A 25628-nucleotide genomic window follows, 5' to 3' on the forward strand; every position below is an offset into this window, starting at 1 on the left:
AAATCGTTGACGTAAATCGTAAACAGCTGTGGTTCCAATACGGAGCCCTGTGGCACCCCACTAGTCACAACCTGCCATTCTGAGAAACACCCATTCACCGCTACCCTTTGCTTTCTATCTGCCAACCAGTTTTCTATCCATGTCAATGTCTTCCCCCCAATGCCATGAGCTTTGATTTTACCCACCAATCTCCTATGTGGGACATTATCAAATTCTTGGGGCTTCTTTTTCTCCAAGTTCTTCAGCAACGTCTAAAATAGGGGAATAGTTTCTCATTTTGGCTGCTTCAAGTAATGTTTTCCAGGATTCATAGTCTTGAGGACTAACTAAATGGTCATCATCTTCTTTTGATGTTTTCCAGTGCATGATACACTGCTTCTTAATAGATTCTTTGTGCTTATGGCTCTCCATTCTGAAGCAAAGTGATTCAGCTACTCCAGATCTAGATCTACTCTACTCTTCTCTCACTTCCATTATGCAGGACCATCCCACCACCACAGTACCTGAAACAGAAAAAAATCACGTTAACATTGCTGGTGAAAAAAACACCTGCTGCAAAGGTGATATAAATGTATATATAAATGGTGATATACAAGATATAAATATGAACCAGAACCTGGGGTCCTGGCTCACGGACTAAAACTCAAGAAAGTCTGCAGATATTGGAAATCCAAAGCAACACACATAACATGCTGGAGGAACTCTGCAGATCAGGCATCTATGGAAACGAACAAACGTTTCTTGCCAAGACCTTAGTCCGGACTGAGCAAACGCCAGAATAAAAAGGTGGAAGGAGGGGAAAGAGGCTAGCTGTAAGGTGATAGGTGGGAAAGGTCAAGGGTTGGAGAAGAAAGAATCTGAGAGGAGAGGAGAGTAGACCTTAGGAAGGGGAGGAGGAGGAGGAGGAGGGAATCGATAGGTTACTATCGATACAATGCTCCTCAGACAGGATGAAGAGGTCAATACTCCCCAATGCCATTAGGCTTTACAATTCAACCGCCAGGACTTAAGAACTTTTTAAAAGCTATTATTAATGCTTTTTGGGATAGTGATTTAGATGCATATCATATTTTTTACTGAGTTAAGTATTGTATGTAATTAGTTTTGCTACAACAAGTGTATGGGACATTGGAAAAAAGTTGAATTTCCCCATGGGGATGAATAAAGTATCTATCTATCTATCTAATAGGCAGGTGACAAGAGGTCAAAGGTCAGAGTGGGAAATCGGGTGGGTAGATTTTTTTTTCCGGAGGACGACATCCTACACTAGGATGACTACGCTTTAATTTGAATTTTGTAAATATCCTACTGGAAATTGTGTAGTGTACATATTATAAATAAACTTTTCTTTTACATTCTGAGATATTTCCCAGTACAAAACACATTTGCTGGAATATAGAACTTGATTCTGTGATCTAGTGCTTACATGGACTCTAAATTCGCGACGGCTTGTTTCCGACGTTAGTGTCACTGCCAGGCAAAGCCGGAAGTTCCACAAAGACAATTTTTCGTAACCCCGAGACCGTTTTTAAACATGTATCCCCGTAACATAGATTTCATACTGGCGTCCAGCCGTCTGTCCTTTCTATCTGGCCACACAATTCATGGAAAGCAGTTGTACTGAAAGAGTAACAGGGATCAGCGTAACAGTAACAGGGATCAGAGTAACAGAAACAGGGATCAGTGTAACAGTGACCAGCTTAACAGTAACAGTGACCAGCTTAACAGTAACAGGGATCAGCGTAACAGTAACAGGGATCAGAGTAACAGAAACAGGGATCAGTGTAACAGTGACCAGCTTAACAGTAACAGTGACCAGCTTAACAGTAACAGGGATCAGCGTAACAGTAACAGGGATCAGCGTAACAGTAACAGGGATCAGAGTAACAGAAACAGGGATCAGTGTAACAGTGACCAGCTTAACAGTAACAGTGACCAGCTTAACAGTAACAGGGATCAGCGTAACAGTAACAGGGATCAGCGTAACAGGGATCAATGTTACAACAGAAAGAAAACTAACGGTTCGGAGACAACAGATCTGCAGGCAATTTCTAAAAAGCTGCATTCGATTAATTTATATAGAGGCGTGTTTTCAATTAAAAACAGACCACATTCAATTAGCGAAACAGAAATAAAAAGAGGCGTTAAAATCTCATCAGACAGCCTCGGTCACTAAATGGGCTGAACCACACGCCAGTTACCCAATCGCCTGGCAGTTACTCCAGTGAGCTGTGTTATAAGCCAAACGGGTTGAAAGCTGAACGTCTTGTCTGGGTCACCGAGAGTCTGTATGCGTTGTACGGCTGATCGGAACACCGGCGTTATGGCTTCATTGCGGATCGTTGTGCTAGTTGCAATGTTCGGTAAGAAATACCAAATTTTTACACAATTGGTTCAGTTTGATTTACCAGCAATCTGCAGTCTTGCAAAGCAGGGGCATTAGTGTTTTCAGACGTTTGTTTATACAGCACGAAAGGTCAAATACGCTTTGAAGTTTGGAAATTAATACAGCGTTTGCTTTTGTTAACAGCATCGGTGTCGTCCGAACTGTACATAGCTGAAGTAGCCATGGACAACATTCAGGGAACAGTCGAGTTCAACACCACTTCTCAGAAGATAACGTTAAAATTGTTGTTGGATTGCGCCGAGGTTAGAATCTCTTTACACGAGTTCCCGGTCATGTATGGTCATTTCAATGACCCCTGCAACCAATCAAACATAGGGGAGAAGATCTACGAGTTTACTGCGGACAGTCCCAACGTGACCCTGAATGAGAGCAAGCTTTTCCAGATGAAATCGGACCTCTCCGACCTGACGGTGGTCGTTGATGGTTGTTTGAATGGAAGCAAAGCGTGCGCCACTGTAAGGAGCGATATGCCCACCAAAACCTGGGAGGGGAAGTTCTTTTCTACCGTAGCCGGGGATGTGTACATTCGTCATAACGCTGGAGCGAAGACGGCGAGAGTACTGTCTAACCTCATGGCAATAAACGACAGTCAGACTTCTGTAAATGTCTCACTCTACCTCCAGGCCGGGACAGCAAGCTGCACCTCTCCAGCACCAAAAGATCGCGTATTAGTCGGCACTTTCAAAGTTGGCACACCTTTGAATCAGGTCAAGAGTCGCGTTGACGGAGTCCTTTTGTCAAAAGGCGATCCCAAGACATTATTGTACATGTATGATGGGGCGTACTGGTCTTGCACTGAGATGCAGTTGATGAAGGAGAAGCAGGTTTGCGCTAGCGTGAATATGAAAGGTGTGAAAGGCAGGTTCTGTTTTCGTCAGGCTTCCCCCTTTGATGCCACGTATTACACCATGTCTCTGATGAATCTGCGGTGGATGGCCGCTGCTTACCATGTACATAATTATCCGGTGCCTCAGCGCAGCAGCCCAGCCGATAAGCTTTGTAGTAGTGATAATCTGGGAGGGCACTTGAATCCATTTGGGAAGAATTCTTCCGGTCCTTCTTATCCCCAGAGCACAAATGAAACCCATGATCAATACGAAGTTGGGGACTTGAGTGGGAGGCATGGCTTTTTGAAAGGATTGGACATGGTGGAACACAATTTTACAGACTGGAATCTTCCATTATTTGGGAGAAATAGCATTATTGGCCGCTCCATAGTTATTCATCACCCCAACTCCTCCAGGTGGGTGTGTGGCACAATTGGTTACCCTGGTGAAGTCCTCACTGCTGTAGCCATATTTAAGAGCCCGGTTTCAGGAAGAGTCATTTTTCAACAACTGAAAAGCAATCCCTATTCAGACTTGTCTGTTTTTATGGACCTTTCATATACCAACTCATCAGCTCCGACAACAGATGATCACTTGTGGTACATTAACAATTATCCCATCAGCTCCGAGCTGGATTTGGCTGCAGATGCTTGCTTAAGCACCAAAGGTCATTTTAATCCTTTCAAAGTAGATGTTGGAAATAATTATAATGTTGAGTGCAGTCCAGACAGTCCTTTCCGATGTGAAGTTGGAGATTTTGCTAAGAAACATCAAACAATAATGCTCACCAACCAAACGAAAGTTGTTGGCAACAAGTATTTCTTCACTGACACCACTTCATCCCTAGCCGGGTCTTTGAACATTGCTGCTCGGTCAGTCGTCATTCTTGGACAAAATTTTTCAGCCAATCCTCTAGCTTGTGCTAATATAACATTTCTTCATCCAGTGTCAGTGGAGATTGACACATGGAAGGGCATTGGAAAAGTTGATGGAAAGGTGGCATTTAAACAGCTTTTAGATTTAGACAATACTGTTGTGGAGGTTAACTTAACAGATCTGGATAGTAAAACTAAAACTTACAATATCCACACACTTCCCATCAAAACTGTCTCTTCCAATGTAGATGTTTGTTCTCTTATAAATACTGGAGGTCGCTATAACCCATTCAATGTGAACGGATCTTTGTCTCCTGAGCCAGGCAATGGTACAGTTGATCAATATGAAGTTGGTGATATCAGTGGAAAATTTGGACAGCTAAGTGGTTTGAACCAAACAAGTAAAGAATATATGGACATGAACATGCCCTTGTTTGGACCTCATGGCATTTCCAACCGTTCCTTGGTTATTTATCAGGAAGATGGGTCACCGTAAGTCTCAAACTTCATTTTTAAAAAATATTTGAATCTGAATGAATGGTTAATGCTGTATTCTGCACAGTGCTCTTTGGACTCTAAATAATAAGTATCATTTTCTTTTCTGAAAAAGTGTCTAAGATATGAGTACCTTTCCATGTTCACTGACAGTGAGCTCTCTAGTTATTACCTTGTTCAAGTGGCTGGTCTTCGTGTGTGAAGTTAGACAGTGAGAGACAATATAATCAAGGTTGGGAGTTTATGAATGGGTGTGCTTAATCTGTATCCAGTTAAAAGATTCCTCTAAAGGTCTCAGCATCCAAACCCATTTTCAGCTGGTTATTCACATTGCACACTCCAAGGGAAGTCATTAAATGATGAAATGGGGTGGGGGGGGGGGTAGGAAAGTCCTGATTGCTATTTCTCTGGCTAGCTTTGATACAGATTCAACTGTCCACTGGACTGAGAACTGATAACTTAATAGAAACTGCTGATCAGCTTGAGTTATTTCCTGCTCTAAGTCTCCATAGATTTCCAAAGATTAAAGAAAATGTGGGAGTTCGGCATTTCTTAAAATAATGCATTGGCAAATGTTTGAACAAGATTGGCAAGACAACATTCTTGTTTAATTCCTCACTGAATTTAACAGTATGTTTGTTTCTTCCAACATACTTTCATTACTTCCAATAATTCTTTATGTTGCCATCTGAACACATGGGCATGTGAACAGACTCCCAGCACTTGGGCATAGAAAAATAGAAACATAGAAAACCTACAGCACAATACAGTCTCTTTGGCCCACTACTAGGTGCCGAACATGTACTTACTTTAGAAATTACCTGGGGTTACCCATAGCCCTCTATTTTTCCAAGCTCCATGTACCTATCTGGGAGTCTCTTAAAAGACCCTATCGTTCCCGCCTCCACCACTGTCTCCAGCAGCTCATTCCACACACTCGCCACTTTTGCATAAAAAAACTTACCCCTGACATCTCCTCTGTATCTACTTCCAAACACCTTAAAACTGTACACTCTTGTGCTAGTATTTCAGCCCTGGGGAAAAAGCCTCTGACTATCCACACAATCAGTGCCTCTCATCAGCTTGTGCACCTCTATCAGGTCACCTCTCATCCTTCATTGCTCCAAAGAGAAAAGGCTGAGTTCATTCAACCTATTTGCATAAGGCATGCTCCCCCATCCAGGCAACATCCTTGTAAATCTCCTCTGCATCCTTTCCATGGTTTCCACAGTCTTCCTGTAGTGAGGCAACCAGAGCTGAGCACAGTACTCCAAGTGGGATCTGACCAAGGTCCTATATAGATGTAAAATTACCTCTTGGCTCTTAAACTCAATGCACTGTATGCCTTCTTAACCAGACTCAATCTACAATGCATCTTTGAGTGTCCTATGGACTCGGATCCCAAGATCCCTCTGATTCTCCACACTGCCAAGAGTCTTACCATTAATACTATATTCTGCCATCATATTTGACCTACCAAAATGAACCATTTCACACTTACCTGGGTTGAACTCCACCTGCCACTTCTCAGCCCAGTTTTGCATCCTATCAATGTCCCACTGTAACCTCTGACAGCCCTCCACACTATCCACAACACCTTCAACCTTTGTGTCATCAGCAAACTTACCAACCCATCCCTCCACTTCCTCATCCAGGTCATTTATAAAAACCACGAAGAGTAAGGATCCCAGAACAGATCCCTGAGGCACTCCACTGGTCACTGATCTCCATGCCGAATATGACCTGTCTACAACCACTCTTTGCCTTCTGTGGGCAAGCCAGTTCTGGATCTACAAAGCAATGTCCCCTTGGATCCCATGCCTCCTTACTTTCTCAATTAGCCTTGCATGGAGTACCTTATCAAATGCCTTGCTGAAATCCATATACACTACATCTACTGCTCTTCCTACATCAATGTGTTTAGTCACATCCTCAAAAAATTCAATCAGTCTTGTAAGTCTCACTGGTCTCTAGTTTCCTGGCCTATCTCTACTCCCTTCCTTGAATAAGGTAATAACATCTGCAACCCTCCAATCCTCCGGAACCTCTCCCATCCCCATTGATAATGCAATGATAATTCCCAGAGGCTCAGCAATCTCCTCTCTCGCATCCCACAGTAGCCTGGGGTACATCTCGTCCGGTCCCAGAGACTTATCCAACTTGATGCTTTCCAAAAGCACCAACACATCATCTTTCTTAATGTCTATATGCTCAAGCTTTTCAATCTGCAGTAAGTCATCCCTACAATCATAGAAAAAACATAGAAACATAGAAAACCTACAGCATAATACAGGCCCTTCAGCCCACAAAGCTGTGCTTAACATGTCCTTACCTTGGAACTTCCTTGGCTTACCCATAGCCCTCTATTTTTCTAAGCTCTATGTATCCATCCAGGAGTCTCTTAAAAGACTGTATTGTTTCTGCCTCCACCACCACTGCCAGCAGCCCTTTCCATGCACTCACCAATCTCTGCGTTTTTTAAAAAAACAAACTTACCCCTGACATCTCCTCTGTACCTACTTCCTTGCACCTTAAAGTTATGCCCTCTCATGCTAGCCATTTCAGTCCTGGGAAAAAGCCTCTGACTATCCATGTGATCCATGCCTCTCATTATCGCCAAGATCCATTTCCGTAGTGAATACTGAAGCAAAGCATTCATTAAGTACATCTGCTGTCTCTTCTGGTTCCATACACACTTTTCCACTGTCACACTTATTCTCTCATGTCTTATCCTCTTGCTCTTCACATACTTGTAGAATGCGTTGGGTTTTCTTTAATTCTGCTTGCTAAGGCCTTCTCATGGCCCCTTCTGTCTCTCCTAATTTCAATCTTAAACTCCTTCCTGCTAGCTTTATAATTTTCTAGATTATAAGGTTTTTTTGAACCTTTCGTAAGCTTTTCTTCTTGACTAGATTTTCAAAAGACTTTGTACACCATGGTTCCTGTACCCTACCATCCTTTCCCTGTCTCATTGGAAAATACCTATGAAGAACCCCATGCAAATATCTTAATGGGCGCATGAACAGACTGTCGGCACACTATATTCAGAAGTCCAACTTGTGCACTCTATTTGTTCAGTGTATTTTTCAACTTGGACAAAGTGGAGCCAAAGTTGTCTATGAAAACAAAACCAGTTTATTGTACGTGTATATACACTCCATACAACCAGAAAATGACCTTCACTATATCAACAGTCAATGTATTTTATTTACGAAGCACCAACATCACTCCAGTTGCCTCTGGAGAGTACTCCCATTGAGTACTTGAGGGTTACTTTCTGGAAGTATCACTTGGAAGAATGTCTTTAAAGAATTGCAACACACAAAAGAACATAACATTTTTATCCACATGATACTCTGCAGATGCTGGAAATCTGGAGTTACATGCACAGTCACTGGAGAAACTCAGCAGGTCAGGCTGCATGCATGGAAAGCAATAAATAGCTGACATTTCAGGCCAAGACCCTTCATCAGGAGTGGAAAGGAAGGGGTTGGCTCAAAATGTTGACTTGTTTATCCCTTTCCATGGATGCTGCCTAACCTGATGTTCCTCCATCATTTTGTGTGTGTTACTCTTGACGTTTTGTATTTCTTCAGCACAAAGATAAAATCAGGTGATTAAGTAGTCCAAGTACTTACGATTGTATAGTTTACTTCAATCCTGGTTGTGGGCAAATGGTTTGTTAGGATTATGTATTTACAATGGAGTACATTCCAACTGACAAGCAAACGTCTGAATATTCAAACATTGGGTCTGAGCACAAAACCTCAGACACTTAAAATTTATTTTTATCCCAATATTATCAGGTGGTTCTTTGGATAGACAAGAGTCCTAAATATTGATTGATTTAACAAATTTATCTTTAACAATGCATTAAGAGTGGAATGGCCACTTAATTTCTTTCACGATGTTATCCTTGGAGTTTCAATGTGGTCCAGTTAACATAGACATTAATTTATTGTTTCCTGATGTAACTTGCAGTGGCACAATATCAGGATGAGTCCTGTGCCTGATGGTTGGTATCTGTGCCCTTGCAGTGTGGATGGGAATTACATTGCTCAATAATCAGAATCCGAATCAGAATCAGAATCAGACTTTAATCGCCAAGTACCTATGCACATACAAGGAATTTACTTCCGGCAGATGTTGTCTCTCTGCTCATAACAATAATAATGATAAATATAAATGAAACATATAAATATAAACAGCTATGAATGGAAGAGATTATGTTGTCAGTTCCCAAAGTGTATCTGTCAAGTGATCTCCAGATATGAACTGATGATCTGTAATTTTTCTAATACGTATTGTCTGTTTGCAGGTTGCTTGTAATTTACATCTGAACATTTTATATGAAGCCTGGTTGCCATTTGTACTAATTGCTACTCTCTTAACTCCTGAGTAAAAATGAAATTCATCCCAGAATGTTATTAACCTTAGTGGACAATATGTTTTTCATCTGTTTCATGAACATTGTATTAAATCTGGGGATCCCAATCTTTTTTATGACAGGGAGCCTTACCATTAATGGAGGTGTCTGTGGACCCCTGTGGTAAAGGTATTATAGAATGCAAGGTGCAGTTCCAATCAAGATAACTTGTTCTAAATAAATACTGTTTGTAATCTGTTCCCTAACAGGGAAGGGGAATGGGAATTGGTTTCATCAATCCTTTCTGCCTTTACAAAGCTGGTTCATCTGAACGTGGCAGACCTGAAATGATTGCTTTGAAGTTTGATCCAGTGGGGCAGAGCTGGTCAAGCCATCACCTCGTGGCACCTGAATCCAGGGTTCCACCCTCCTCTTGTGTGTGGGGTTTGCACCCTCTCCCTGTGACCATGTGGGTTTCCTTTAGGTGCTCTGATTTCCACTCGCATCATGTTAGTAGGTTAATTGGCCACTGTAAATTGCTGGTAGAGTTTACGGGAATGATAGGAGGTGGAGGGGAATTGAGAATACGGGGAGAAGTTTTGTAGGATTGGTGTAAGTGGGTGTTTTCTGGCTTTGTAGATTCCGTAGGCCAAAGGGTCTTCCTCCCTACTGTAGAACACCGATAGCTATGGATGTGGATCAATCTGTTATTAACAATGACAGTATAATTCTGGCCTAATTCTCAGCTGCCTAATCAGCAGCATATCAGAAAAGAACCTCCCTGAGACACCGTGTGGTCCCAGCAATATCGACGTGACTTTTGTTGTTTGTCACATTCAGGATGAGTGCATACAACAATATTTAAACGTATGCCATTTTGATAGCATTGACCAAGGCACTCAATATGATGAACAGAGAAATACTGTGGGTGTACCTGTTGAGGCCGGGATACTCCTTTGCCTCTTTTAAGACAATATGACTGGCTTTGTCCTGTCAAACCAAAAGGCTTTTCAAACAGTGTGAAACAAGGGTGTGTGTTGGCCCTGTGCTTCTTTACATGAATGCTGAACCCATGTCATCTGAGATCTTGAATAGGAAGTGTAACTGAAGTACAGGCTTGATGGATCACTCGTTGAGCTGCGTCATTTGAATGCCAAGTCAAACACAATTAATTGGGAAGCTCAATTTGAAGTACTTTATGCTGATGACTGCACCCTGCTGACTCATGCAGAGTCTGATCTCCAACTTGCTGTCAACAAGCTTTGCAGAAGCCTTTAGTCTCTTTGGCCTCGCCATCAACCTGATTTAAGATGGAAGTCCTTTTCACTCTTCTCCTTTATCTGCTGTAGCCCCTCCTTCATCACCATTGAGACAACAAAACTGAAAATGCTAGAGGAGTTTGGGTATCTTGGCAGCACTGCCTCTAGAGATGGCTCAATGAATCAATGTCAGGATTTTCAAAGCCACCTAAACTCAATGTGTTGAACCCGTGCAACATTTGGTATCCACAAAGCTCAAGGTGTACTGCATTGTCATTACCAGTCTCCTTTATGGTTGTGACATGTGGACTGCTTGTAGAAGACACCTCAGGTAGCTAGAGTGCTTTCTCATTGGTAGCCTGGGAATGATCCTAGGCATCCGCTAGCAGGACAGGATCACAAACCTGGCAGTCCTCAACAGAGTGCAGCCCATGAGCATCAAGGCCATGATCCTGAATGCCCAGCTTTGATGTACAGGGTGTGTCATTCGCATGGAGGATTCCACAATCCCCGATCAGCTCCTGCATGGTGAACTATCTCTGGGGAAGAGGAACCGAGGTGAACCTCACAAGAGGCTCGTCTTTTGAATGGAAGTTAACATTGCATATGCCGGACTTGCTCCAAAGCAACCGGAGCAGTGAAAGACTAGACTCCATGATGTGCCTTGAACTCGCCCGTGACAACTTTGAGGAGAGATGTTGTGTGGACCTGTTGGCTGCCTGAAAGCGATGGGAAGCTACAGAAGTAATTCCTCTAGCTGACTCAGGACAGTTTCCCTGTCCTAACTGCGAACAAGTTGCTGCTTGAGACTTCATGGCCACCTTTGGGTCCATAATTGATGAGCTGCACAAGAAAGACTATCAACATCAGACATGATGGACAACCACCGCAGTATAAAATGGGAAGTATAAAATGGCAATGGTGAATTTAAGACTAGGGCTATTACTAAGGTACAATGATGGACTAATCTCACAAGGATTAATTTCAAGCATATTAATATTTCTGCCTTTCCCCCTCTCACCTAATCCCATCTACCAATGAATTCCTCCTCACCTGGATCCACCTATCATATGTCAACTCTTCCTCCCATTCAGCGCCCTCTCCTCTTTCAGTCATGATAAAGGATCTCAACCTAAAGTATTGACTGTCCATTCTCCCCCTACAGATGCTGCCTGACCCACTGAGTTCTTCAGCATCTCTTTATTTTGCTCTTATAACAAACATGTGTTCAGTCCCCTGTGCTATTGTGTGTCTCCCCATCACACTAGTTTCAGACAGCAATATGGTTTTGTTGAACAAGGCACAACCATAACTTTCTGTGCACGTTATAGTGCAAACTGGCTGAATCTCAACAGCACGGTAAAGGCAGGATGCAGAATTCTGTGCTGATGTTTTTTCTGAAATGTTGGCCTCTACATGTTTTAAAAAATATATTTTTTTTAATCTTAAAACAACACACACACGAACTGCTGGTGGAACACCACAGGCCAGGCAGCATCTATAAGGAGAAGCACTGTCAACATTTCAGGCCGAGACCCTTCGTCAGGGCTAAATGAAAGGAAAGATAGTAAGAGATTTGAAATAAAAAACACAAAATGCTGGCAGAACTCAGCAGGCCAGACAGCATCTATGGGAGGAGGTAATAACAATGTTTTGGGCCGAAACCCTTCATCAGGAGTGAAAAGATTTGAAAGTAGTGGGGGGAGGGGGAAATGCGAAATGATAGGAGAAGACTGGAGGGGGTGGGATGGAGCTAAGAGCTGGAAAGGTGATTGGTGAAAGTGATACCGAGCTGGAGAAAGGGAAGAATCATGGGACGGGAGGCCTTGGGAGAAAGAAAGGGGGAGGGGGGGAAGCACCAGAGGGAGATGGAGAACAGGCAAACAACTAAGTATGTCAGGGATGGGGTAAGAAGGGGAGGAGGGGCATTAACAGAAGTTAGAGAAGTCAATGTTCATGCCATCAGGTTGGAGGCTACCCAGCCGGTATATAAGGTGTTGTTCCTCCAACCTGAGTTTGGATTCATTTTGACAGTAGAGGAGGCCATGGATAGACATATCAGAATGGGAATGGGACGTGGAATTAAAATGTGTGGCCACTGGGAGATCTTGCTTTCTCTGGCGGACCGAGCGTAGGTGTTCAGCGAAACGGTCTCCCAGTCTGTGTCAGGTCTCACCAATATATAAAAGGCCGCACCGGGAGCACTGGACACAGTATACCACACCAGCCGACTCACAGGTGAAGTGTCGCCTCACCTGGAAGGACTTTCTGGGGCCCTGACTGGTGGTGAGGGAGGAAGTGTAAGGGCAGGTGTAGCACTTGTTCTGCTTACAAGGATAAGTGCCAGGAGGGAGATCGGTGGGAAGGGATGGGGGGGGGGGGGGGACGAGTGGACAAGGGAGTCGCATAGATCCCTGCGGAAAGCAGAAAGGGGGGGGGAGGGAAAGATGTGCTCGGTATTGGGATCCCGTTGGAGGTGGCGGAAGTTATGAAGTTACGGAGAATTATATTTTTATCTTGATGTAATTGGTTGGGATCATAGCTGGTTTCTAGCAATACACTTGTCATTCAGTATGAGATCATTGTTTCCTGTTTCCAGAGAAGAGAGGCAGGTACATAAGCTCACATGTACATGTGATACGGCAGTCTCAGGCCAGGTGGTAATAAATTATTTAGAAAGGTTACCTTGATATAGATGAATCAATTGGTTTGCTTGGCATTTTTAATGCTGTTGTGTTAGATTGTATTCACTGCCTCCTAGTACTTTTCCAGATGCTTTCTGATTATCTGAAGTAATTTTTAAGGCTTGGATTCTGCCAGACTTTGGGAGGTTGGGTATCAGGCAGAAGAAGTTGCATTGTATGTCAGTCAGAGCACAGTCCAGTTTTTGTATACTTAGCATACGTCAGGGAGAGCTAGGGTCAGTCTGTGACTCCATTTAAGTGCCAATCTGCTGGCTTCATGTGTGTACTGTGACAGCAAGAAGATCAGGTTTGCCCTAAGTGTCCTCAGGTAAAGCTATTCTATGGTGAAGCAACACACTCCCACTATGGATTAAGCACGCATTTACTCTCTGCAGTCTACCCACAATGGCACCAGGGGTTTGGATAAGAAATAAAATAGTTTGTATAAATAATAGGTGATTGGATTGAGGTGCCTAATGTATGGAAAAAAAATTTTCAACTGAAAGTGAAATTGAACTAGAGATTTATTTGTCTTTTTAATTCTCATTTTTTTTCTTGTCTTGGATATTCCACACCCTATGAAAAGCATGATTTAAAGAACTAATTATGTACCTTTTATCTGTGATTTAAAGAATATTACAAAGTAAACAATGTTTGGAAGTATTGGCAAGCGGTGACCTTATTTCTGTGGTTATGAGTTACATTATCCTGCATATATTTATTGCTGAATATTTGTATTCTTTTGAAGAATACTTCTGGTAAGATGGTGGCGCAAGCAAACTCAGCGGCTTCTCGGGGGGCCAAACAAAGGTGCTTTTTTGGCTTAGTAAAATTAGTTTTTTTACAATCCAGAGACAATTCTACTCCACAAACATAGGGCTACTCCATCAGTGAGCTGCTCATTGATCGGAGAAGGGGCCGGCTGGGTGTTGGAGGAACAGGTTTGGGAAGCCAAACCAGGATAACAGAGGAGCCAGTTTGGGTACAGGGAAGCTGACCTGACTTGGAAGCATCGGAGTTGTTGCCATATAATCATGGGAGGTTAACTTGGACATTTTACTTGCGATTGCAAGACTCTGTTAGGCAGTGATACACAAGTTCCTGTTGGTCTGTAACCCTTGTCTGTTGGAGGGACAGATGACATGGGAGTTGTGTAGCCTCGGTTGCAACAAGGACAAGGCCTCAAGCCTCGGGCTTGCCGGCTGCTCGTTAAGAGCACCAAATTTCTTGGTGTTCACCTGGCGGGGAATCTCACCTGGTCCTTCAACACCAGCTCCATAGCCAAGAAAGCCCAGAAATGTCTCTACTTTCTGCAAAGGCTGAGGGAAGTCCATCTCCCCCCCCCATCCTCATCACATTCTACAGGGGTTGTATTGAGAGCAGCCTGAGCAGCTGCATCACTGCCTGGTTCAGAAATTGCACCATCTCAGATTGCAAGACCCTGCAGCAGATAGTGAGGTCAGCTGAGAAGATCATCGGGGTCTCTCTTCCCGCCATCATGGACATTTACACTACACGCTGCATCTGCAAATCAAACAGCATTATGAAGGACCCCACGCACCCCTCATACAAACTCTTCTCCCTCCTGCCATCTGGGAAAAGGCACCGAAGCATTCGGGCTCTCACGACCAGACTATGTAACAGTTTCTTCCCCCAAGCCATCAGACTCCTCAATACCCAGAGTCTGGACTGACTCCAACTTACTGCCCTCTACTGTGCCCATTGTCCTGTTTATTATTTATTGTAATGCCTGCACTGTTTTGTGCACTTTATGCAGTCCTGGGTAGGTCTGTAGTCTAGTGTAGTTCTTTCTGTATTGTTTTTACGTAGTTCAGTCTAGGTTTTGTATTGTTTCATGTAGCACCATGGTCCTGAAAAATGTTGTCTTGTTTTTACTGTGTGCTGTACCAGCAGTTATGGTTAAAATGACAATAAAAGGTGACTTGACTTGCTTCAGACCAGGTGAGAAACATGGAAGCCTTACAGTGTGTGGTGTCCGCACTCAGCTAGGGTCTGACCACTCCCATCAGTGCTGCCCCCAGTGTACGAATGGTGGAAAGACAGGCTGGATTGCGTGTGTCTGCACACTGCCGGGAGATTCTGCCTTCAGTTGCTGGGCATTCACTCGGTCTATATTTTCTTTTGAGTGAATATGGTTCTTTGCTCACTATTTTGAATTATGTTACTTGCTATTTTGAATGTTTTGTACCTTGGTCCCAGAGGAACGCTGTCTCGTTCAGCTGTATCTGTATGGTTTGAATGATTTCAAATGATTTGAAGGGTTTCAGCACTTAAGTTACAGAGAAAGGTTGAACAAGTTAGGTCTCTATTCATTGGAGCGTAGAAGGTTGAGGGGGGATTTGATCGAGGTATTTAAAATGTTGAGAGGGATAGATAGAGTTGACGTGAATAGGCTGTTTCCATTGAGAGTAGGGGAGATTCAAACGAGAGGACATGATTTGAGAGTTAGGGGGCAAAAGTTTAAGGGAAACACGAGGGGGTATTTCTTTACTCAGAGAGTGATAGCTGTGTGGAATGAGCTTCCTGTAGAAGTAGTAGAGGCCAGATCAGTTGTGTCATTTAAGGTAAAATTGGATAGGTATATGGATAGGAAAGGAGTGGAGGGTTATGGGCTGAGTGCGGGTAGGTGGGACTAGGTGAGATTAAGAGTTCGGCACGGACTAGGAGGGCCGGAATGGCCTGTTTCCGTGCTGTGATTGTTATATGGTTATATGGTTATATCATTAAGCTTGATTTGATTTTTGAAGAATGAGCTGTCAGTCTTATTGTGGTTTGCTTTGTCAGGGAGCTGTACAGCATAGAAACAGGCCCTGGGACTCGCCATATCAAAGCTGACCATCATGTACCTATCTATGCTAATCCTTTCTTGAAAGTCCTCTGTCTTGCTAATTCAAGTGCTCATCTCAATATTACTTGTGAGAGTACTTGCCTCTGATAGCTACTCAGTACATTTCAGATACCCTAGACATCTCAGTATCTTAGTTGGAGTAACTTATTTAGATGAACATGTCAGATAGGTTACCATTGAGCATCAGCCCTCAAACATAGGATGTATACTCCATTAGATTATTCTTGCTTAATGAGTCGTTGGACAAGTTTATTTGTGCATGCACTGTTACCTTTCAGAATCACCTTCTCACCAGAACAGATCTTAGACATCTAAATTTAACATCACTGCATTGCATAGTGGCACCTTCTACAACATCATGCTCCCCACCTGACTGATAGATATCTCTAAAGATGTGAGAGGTTGCAGGTTCCTTGTGTGCAGAACTAGGATGTAGTTAGGAAAATGAGTTGTAATTCTTTGTTTTTATCAATCCCATCTGGATGTTTAATGGCTTGGTATGGCAACTGCTCTAAGCACATGACCACAAGAAATCGCAGTAAATTGTGATCACAGCTCAGCACATCATGGAAACCAGCTAACCCTCCTAAGCTCTGTCTGTACTTCTTGCTGCCTCTGTAAAGCAGCCAACGTAAATGTAAAACCACACCCAGCCCAAATATTCTCTTCTTTCTTCCATCAGGAACAAAAAACAAAAGCATATACCACCAGGCACAAGACAGATTCTACCTGTTATAAGACTATTAAATAGTTCCCTAATACAATAAATTAGACCTCTGATGTCAGTCTACCTTGTTATGATCTTGACCTTGTTATGTACCTGCACTGCACTTTGTGTAGCTGTTGCACTTCATTCTGCAATATTATTGATGCACCATCAATAACTCACTCTGAGACGTAAGAAGCGAGGTATCGGCTTTTATTGACTGGAAGAATGAACAACACTACATCCTGGGGAATGAGGCTGGGCAACAGGCCTCAGTCGCCTTTATACAGGGGTCTGTGGGAGGAGCCACAGGAGCAGTCAGCGGGGGGTCTGTGGGAGGAGCCACAGGAGCAGTCAGCGGGGGGTCTGTGGGAGGAGCCACAGGAGCAGTCAGCGGGGGGTCTGTGGGAGGAGCCACAGGAGCAGTCAGCAGGGGGTCTGTGGGAGGAGCCACAGGAGCTGTCAGCAGGGGGTCTGTGGGAGGAGCCACAGGAGCAGTCAGCAGGGTCTGTGGGAGGAGCCACAGGAGCTGTCAGCAGGGGGTCTGTGGGAGGAGCCACAGGAGCAGTCAGCAGGGGGTCAGTGGGAGGAGCCACAGGAGCAGTCAGCAGGGGTCTGTGGGAGGAGCCACAGGAGCAGTCAGCAGGGGTCTGTGGGAGGAGCCACAGGAGCAGTCCAGACAGGTATATGTAGTTCACCACAATTATTGTTTGACATTGTTCTACCTCAGTGCACTTTGTAATGATCTGATCTGTGTGAACAGTGGTAAGACAGCCTGTTCACTGTATCTCAGTACATGTGACAACAATGAACCAGTTCCAATTCCAACTCCATTTCCAACTTGCAGGGACTGTAAGAAATACTTGGCAGAACTGGGTTCTGTCTGGACCCCCTTCCCCTTAGTCATTCCCTGTATTCCCATCACCCCTTCCCCTTACACAGTCATTCCTTTCATTCCCATCACCCCTTCCCCTTAGTCATTCCCTTTCTTCCCATCACCACTTCCCCTTACAGTCATTCCCTGTATTCCCATCACCCCTTCCCCTTACAGTCATTCCCTGTAGTCCCATCACCACTTCCCCTTACACAGTCATTCCCTTTCTTCCCATCACCCCTTCCCCTTACAGTCATTCCCCGTATTCCCATCACCCCTTCCCCTTACACAGTCATTCCCCGTATTCCCATCACCCCTTCCCCTTACACAGTCATTCCCTTTATTCCCATCACCCCTTCCCCTTACAGTCATTCCCTGTATTCCCATCACCCCTTCCCCTTACACAGTCATTCCCCGTATTCCCATCACTCCTTCCCCTTACACAGTCATTCCCTTTATTCCCATCACCCCTTCCCCTTACAGTCATTCCCCGTATTCCCATCACTCCTTCCCCTTACACAGTCATTCCCTTTATTCCCATCACCCCTTCCCCTTACAGTCATTCCCTGTATTCCCATCACCCCTTCCCCTTACACAGACATTCCCTTTATTCCCATCACCACTTCCCTTTACAGTTATTCCCTTTATTCCCATCACCACTTCCCTTTACAGTTATTCCCTTTATTCCCATCACCACTTCCCCTGCAATTTAAAAGAAGCATTCATGTCTTCTCAATTTGTCCAGTTTTTCTCTCCACAAATCCTGTCCAAACTGTTGAGTGTCACTAGCATTTATGGATTATTTGGTTTATTTAGAAATACAGCATGAGACTAGAGAGCCCACTCCACATGGCCTACTCCTGCTCCTATTGTTCTTGTGTTAATGATATCTGGAGGGATTACGGGCCCATCTTTTACATAAAATAGCTTTACCTTCTCTGGAATGTAGAAGGTGGGGCTGAAGTTTACAAGATAATGTAAGAAAAAGAAAATTCCTCTATCATGAATCTAGTGATATGGGCATGATCTTTTTTTAAAAAAAAGAAAGATAGACAGTGCTTTTTGGAAGTGGTTTTGAAATGGTCTTTATGCACAAAGAGTGGGGGAATTTTTGCATGAGCAAATATCAATGTATGCTGAACTGACTGTAGATTTTAAGTTGGACATTGTTTGACATTCATTCACCTCGAGTATAAAGCAAATTAAGACCATAAAATATAGGAGCAAAATTGGGCCATTTGGCCCATCATCTGCTCCACTATTTCATCATGGCTTATCCTCTCAGCTGCAATCTCCCGCCTTCTCCCCATATTCCTTCGTGCCCTGACCAATCAATAATCCATCATCCTCTGTCTTAAATATACCCACTGAATTGGCCTCTACAGGTGCCTTGGCAATGAATTCCATAGATTCACCACTCTCTGGCTAAAGGAATTCCTCCTCATCTCCGTTCTAAATGGACATCCCTCTATTCTGAGTCTGTGGTCGTAGATCCCCCCACCGTAGAACACGGGCTAAGATGGCCAAGGCTAAAATGTATCTATGAAGTTGGTCCTGGACCATCTTTACTCTTAAAGAATGTTGAAGTACTCTCAAGGTCAAAGTTGAGTTTGTTTTGTCATTTGCACAGGTACCCGCAGCAGCATCACCGGGATACAGCATCAATCCGGAAGGCTTATTGCTGCTCCCGTGTTCCTTTTCTCCCTTCTCATTTCCAGAAGCATCTTATTACTTTTGAACACAATTCTAACATTTCAGATAATCCTGCTTAAGTACAAGAAATGATTATCTGGATTTGTTAGGTGAATACTTTGGGCAGTCCAATGATTCAGCAGATGGGAATTGGTTGCTATCATAGCTTATTACAACACAGATAGATTTATGGAAGCTGCAGCTTTGGTGTGAAAGCCTAATTCATGATCTGGGCTTGTGCATAAAATGGTACCTTTATAATCACTTTTCTGTTGATGGAATAAATGCAGAATGACCGATACATAGTTAGCTGAGAATTGCTGTCTTCAGTGAAGGGTGTTCTAGAACATAGAAACATAGAAAACCTACAGCACAATATAGGCCTTTTGGCCCACAAAGCTGTGCCAAGCATGTACTTACTTTAGAAATTACCTAGTGTTACCCATAGCCCTCTATTTTTCTAAGCTCCATGTGCCTATCCAGGAGTCTCTTAAAAGACCCTATCGTATCCACCTCCACCACCGTCGCCGGCAGTCCATTCCACGCACTCACCACTCTCTGAGTAAAAAAACTTACACTGACATCTCCTCTGTACCTACTTTCAAGCATCTTAAAACTGTGCCCTCTCATGTTAGCCACTTCAGCCCTGGGAAAAAGCCTCTGACTATCCACATGATCAATGCCTTTCATCATCTTATACACCTCTATCACATCACCTCTCATCCTCCGTCGCCCCAAGGAGAAAAGACTGAGTTCACTCAACCTATTCTCATAAGGCATGCTCCCCAATCCAGGCAACATCCTTGTAAATCTCCTCTGCACCCTTTCAATGGTTTCCACATCCTTCCTGTAGTGAGGAGACCAGAATTGAGCACAGTACTCCAAGTGGGGTCTGACCAGGGTCCTATATATCTGCAACATTACCTCTTGGCTCTTAAACTCAATTCCACCATTGATGAAGGCCAATGTGCTGTATGCTTTCTTAACCACAGAGTCAACCTGCACAGCAGCTTTGAGTGTCCGATGGACTCGGACTCCAAAATTCCTCTGATCCTCCACACTGCCAAGAGTCTTGCCATTAATACTATATTCTGCCACCATATCTGATCTACCAAAATAAATCACCCCACTCATCTGGGTTGAACTCCTTCTGCCATATCTCAGCCCAGTTTTGTATCCTATTGATGTCCCGCTGTAAACTCTGACAGCCCTCCACACTATCCACAACACCCCCAAACTTTGTGGCATCAGCAAATTTACTAACCCATCCCTCCACTTCCTCATCCATGTTGTTTATAAAAAAAATCACCAAGAGTAGGGGTCCCAGAACAGATCCCTGAGGCACACCACTGGTCACTGACCTCCATGCAGAATATGACACGTCTACAACCACTTTTTGCCTTCTGTGGGCAAGCCAATTCTGGATCCACAAAGCAATGTCCCTTTGGATCATGTGCCTCCTTACTTTTTCAATAAGCCTTGCATGGGTTACCTTATCAAATGCCTTGCTGAAATCCATATACACTACATCTACCGCTCTACCTTCATGAGTGTGTTTAGTCACATCATCAAAAAATTCAATTAGGCTCATAAGGCCCGACCTGCCTTTGACAAAGCCATGCTGACTATTCCTAATCATATTATGCCTCTCCAAATGTTCATAAATCCTGTCTCTCAGGATCTTTTCCATCAACTTACCACCCACTGAATTAAGACTCACTGGTCATAATTTCCTGGGCTGTCTCTACTCCCTAAAACCCTCCCATCCCCATTGATGATGCAAAGATCATTGCCAGAGGCTCGGCAATCTCCTCCCTTGCCTCCCACAGTAGCCTGGACTGCATTTCGTCCGCTCTCGGTGACATCCAACTTGATGCTTTCCAAAAGCTCCAGCACATTCTCTTTCTTAATATCTATATGCTCAAGCTTTTCAGTCCACTGTAAGTCATCCCTATAATCGCCAAGATCCTTTTCTGTAGTGAATACTGAAGCAAAGTATTCATTAAGACCCTCTGCTATCACTTCCGGTTCCATACACACTTTTCCACTTCACACTTGACTGGCCCTATTCTCTCATGTCTCATCTCTTCACATACTTATAGAATGGCTCAGGGTTTTCCTTAATCCTGCCCCCCCAAGGCATTCTCATGGCCCCTTCTGGCTCTCCTAATTTCAATTTTAAGCTTCTTCATGCTAGCCTTATCTTCTATCATTACCTAGTTTTTTGAACCTTTTGTAAGCTTATCTTTTCTTCTTGACTAGATTTTCAACAGCCTTTGTACACCACGGTTCCTGGTACCCTACTATCTTTCCCTGTCTCATTGGAATGTACCTATGCAGAACTCCACGCAAATATCCCCTGAACGTTTGCCACATTTCTTCCGTACATTTCCCTGAGAACATCTGTTCCCAATTTATGCTTCCAAGTTCCTGCTGATAGCCTCATATTTCCCCTTACTCCAATTAAACTTTTTCCTGACTTATCTGCTCCTATCCCTCTCCAATGCTATGGTAAAGGAGATAGAATTGTGATCATTATTTCCAAAATGCTCTCTTTAAAGCTTCACTTCTGTTTCATCAGTCAAGCTTGCAAAATAAAACATTATGAAACTCACAGTCACTGGGAATTGATGGAAGAATAATACTGAAAACTTTTGTTTGGAATGTATTTTATAATTTGTAGTCCTTGGGCATTTTTGGTCACTCATCAATATGATGCTATTAGTGCTTTGGATACTGAATCAAGTTGGATCAGAATCAAGTTTATTATCACTGACACATATTATGAAATGTATTGCTTTGCAGCAGCAGCACAGTGTGGGTTGTAAAAATGACTACATTGCACAATAAATAGTGCAAAATATGTTCACTGAGGTAGTGTTTATAGGAATGCTGAATATGTGTCTGTTCTTGCTGCTCAGCAATGTAAACATCACCACTCATGTCGAAACATTTGTACCCTCTCCAATGGTACTGTACGTGTCGTAACTTCAAAACAGTCATCTCATTCAAAGATAGACATGAGTCTGAAATGCAAGTCTAACGACAAGTTTACTTTGAGCAATATGCACGCGATAGCAATTCATGTATTTTTGTGTATAACTTGCAATGATTTAAACAAACAAGGATGCTTAATCAACTAAAAAGTGTGTGTGTATATATATACACAGTAGGATTACTCATACACAACTTAGATATTAAATACACAACACTCCTCCCTGCTTACTATAAACTCTAACTCAATAGAATACATCTCAACTATATACACAGTATGTTATATAATACAACTACTATACAGATGTCCACAGCAGAATAAATTTTAAATTGTCCCTTTTCTGCCTAAAGATTTAATCGCTGTGGAGGCTTTCTTATGCTTGTGGGATACTGTCTTTCCCGACAAGGGAGGTCACTCTGGTTGGCAGGTGAGACCTGTGGCTGTGCAAACAATCTCAGGTTCTGGAGTCTCCTCCATGGTGTCTGTAGGAGTTGACTCTGAGACTGCAAGACATAGTTCTGACAGCTCTAGATACATTTCTTCTCCTTTTCTCTCTCTGGATATAATTTAATTTCTTTCTCAAGTTCCTCCTCTTTCACACCATTCTTGTTGTAGTCAGGCCATTGCTTCCAACACTTTCACAATTCTTCTGAGCAGCATGGCCCTTCCTTGGTCCAATATGCTTTCCAACCAGAGGCACAGAGGTTGACACCAACACCTGTTTGTCCTCTGGGCAACAGTTCATGGTGTTCAGCATGGAGACAGTTGTGGCATCATTACATACCTTCCTGAATTCTCTTTCAGTTGGCTTCATTACAGGTGTGTAAACGGTGGATGGAGCTCCAATGAAACTGTAGTTGTCTCAGCCATTATATCTGCACAATGCTGGCCCTCTTGTTTTTTTACCACATACACACTTAATATGGCTTGTTGTATTTCACTGTCATGGATGTCATTCCCACAGGAGTTACCTTTTCTCTAGCATAAATTCTTAGTTTAATATCTGGAGGCTTCAGTTTAGTATCTTTGAAATGCTGTTCAAACTCATTTTGTTGAATGACTCTAACAGCCAAGCTAATGTCCAATTCCATTTTAATTAATTTACCGTTCTCTTTTGGTGTAAAATGTATTGCTTGTCTCTTGTTACTTTTTACACTGTTAATCTCAAGGCTACTCAGACCTGTATCACTTTCCACATTATCAACAACATGCAGATTAACACTCCTTTTGAAAATGCAACTTGACTTTTTATCATTTTCTCTTCGCTGTGCAGTCCATTTACTTCTGTTTGCCTGACATGCTCTTTGTATGTGCCCTGCTTTTTTGCATTTTCTGCAAGTTTCACCCTTGGCTTGGTGTTTGTGAGCACCTGCCACAACGATAACACAATTTGTTTGGCCTGGTGGGTTTCCACTTTGATGTTGCAGTTCTGTTGATACTCACTTTAATTTCTGACTGTAACTCAATTCTATCTGTCTCCGTGGTTTCCATTGAAACAGCGATTTCCTCTGTCATTTTAAATGTAAGTTGTGCTTCAGTCAGGAACCATTGTTGAATGTTTTCTCGTAAGATTCCACAAACTAAATGATCTCTCAGTGTATCATTGAGTCCATTACTGAACTGACAATGCTCGGACAATCACTTCAATTCAGCCACGTATGCTGAAATGGACTCCCCTTCCTTCTGGTCCTCTTTTGAAACCTAAAGTGTTCTGGCATCAACAATGTTTTCTGTTCTAAGTGTTCCTGCATTATTCTGACAATATCACCAAAGCTCATTTTGGTTTGGTTGAAACAGTTAAACTCCAAAGCAAACTGTATACCTTTTTAAATCCAATGCATTCAGCAAATTTGTACTCTTACCTCATTGACTATTACATTTGCTTCAAAATATTGTTGAGTTAGTCAGTATAGATGAGCCAGCTATCTGTTGTGTAATCAAACACGTCAATCTTTCTGATGTAGCCAACCATTTCTGCTTTTTAAAAATTATTATTATCACTTGGTACTTACTGTTTATGAACCCATGAAGTTTTCTATTTTCTGACTTTCTTAATACTCACTCATCTTCCCTTCCAAAAAACATGTGCTCCTCCACTGCTTTTCAAGTCAAGTCAAATCACTTTTATTGTCATTTTGACCATAACTGCTGGTACAGTACATAGTAAAAATGAGACAACGTTTTTCAAGACACAGTACAAAACCTACACTACATAAAAACAATACAGAAAAAACTACACTAGACTACAGACCTACCCAGAACTGCATAAAGGGAACAAAACAGTGCAGGCATTACAATAAATAATAAACAAGACAATAGGGTAGTAAGGTGCCAGTCCAGGCTCTGAATATTGAGGAGTCTGATAGCTTGGGGGAAGAAACTGTTACATAGTCTGGTCGTGAGAGCCCGAATGCTTTGGTGCCTTTTCCCAGATGGTAGGAGGGAGAAGAGTTTGTATGAGGGGTGTGTGGGGTCCTGTTTGCTTTGCGGATGCAGCGTGTAGTGTAAATGTCCATGATGGCGGGAAGAGAGACCCCAATGATCTTCTCAGCTGACCTCACTATCTGCTGCAGGGTCTTGCGATCCGAGATGGTGCAATTTCCGAACTAGGCAGTGATGCAGCTGCTCAGGATGCTCTCAATACAACCCCTGTAGAATGTGATGAGGATGGGGAGTGGGAGGTGGACTTTCCTCAGCCTTTGTAGAAAGTAGAGACGCTGCTGGGCTTTCTTTGCTATGGAGCTGGTGTTGAAGGACCAGGTGAGATTCTCCGCTAGGTGAACACCAAGAAATTTGGTGCTCTTAACTTTTCATAACTTGACCATCTCTGCACATGCTGGGCTGCACTTTAAATTAAAAAAAACCCAAAATGACCATTTCTCACTGATTTTTTTAGTTTGAATGTCTCTTTGTACTTCAACAGGTCAGTAGCTGTCTTGTGTTCATTTTAAAAATACCTCATCACCAATGTTATGTTTTGTAACCTCAAAACATTAAACTTTTTCAAAAAAAAACATGTGAGTCCAAAACATGAGTCTGACTTAGTGTTTACTTTAAGCGAGGCATGTAGCTATTATATACGATAATGTGATGACATATGCAATTCATGTATTTTTACATATACTTGTAATGATTTAACCAAACAAGAATGCTTGTGTATATATATCAAAATACGTACAGTATATGTCACCATGCATTCACGGTAGAACAAAGAAATACATTAGAATCAATGAAAAACAAGTAAATAATGTTGAGAATGGGAGTGGTAGTTCTTGAAAGTGAGTCTATAGGTTGTGTTGAGGTGAGTGAAGTCATCCACGCTGGTTCAGGAGTCTGATGGTTGAAGGTTCCTGAACCTGGTGGTATGGGATCTAAGGCTCCTGTATCACCTTCCTGATGGCGTCAGCAGCAAGAAGAGAGTGCGACCTGGATGGTGGGGGTCCTTGATGATGGATGCAGCTTTCTTATGACATGACTCACTCCTTGTAGATGTGCTCAGTGGTGTCTGAATAGTGCCTTCTGGGTGCCTGAATTATTTAGTGACAAAATGAAATTTGTTACTGTTACTTCAAGACAAGT

General features: G+C 42.9%; 1 protein-coding gene across 1 annotated transcript in view; it reads left to right on the top strand.

The window, feature by feature from the left end:
• The first annotated feature begins 2239 nt into the window (after nt 1-2239).
• The window catches only part of cusr (Copper-only SOD repeat protein), a 119977-nt gene continuing 96588 nt past the window's right edge, over nt 2240-25628 (top strand). Inside the window, exons 1-2 of the mRNA XM_073026863.1 lie at nt 2240-2363; nt 2531-4601. Of these exons, the coding sequence (XP_072882964.1) occupies nt 2291-2363; nt 2531-4601 (2144 nt within the window). The 5' untranslated portion in view covers nt 2240-2290. The remainder of the gene's footprint in view (nt 2364-2530; nt 4602-25628) is intronic.

This window comes from Hemitrygon akajei, chromosome 23 (genome assembly GCF_048418815.1).
Source record: "Hemitrygon akajei chromosome 23, sHemAka1.3, whole genome shotgun sequence".
Classification (NCBI taxonomy): Eukaryota; Metazoa; Chordata; class Chondrichthyes; order Myliobatiformes; family Dasyatidae; genus Hemitrygon; species Hemitrygon akajei.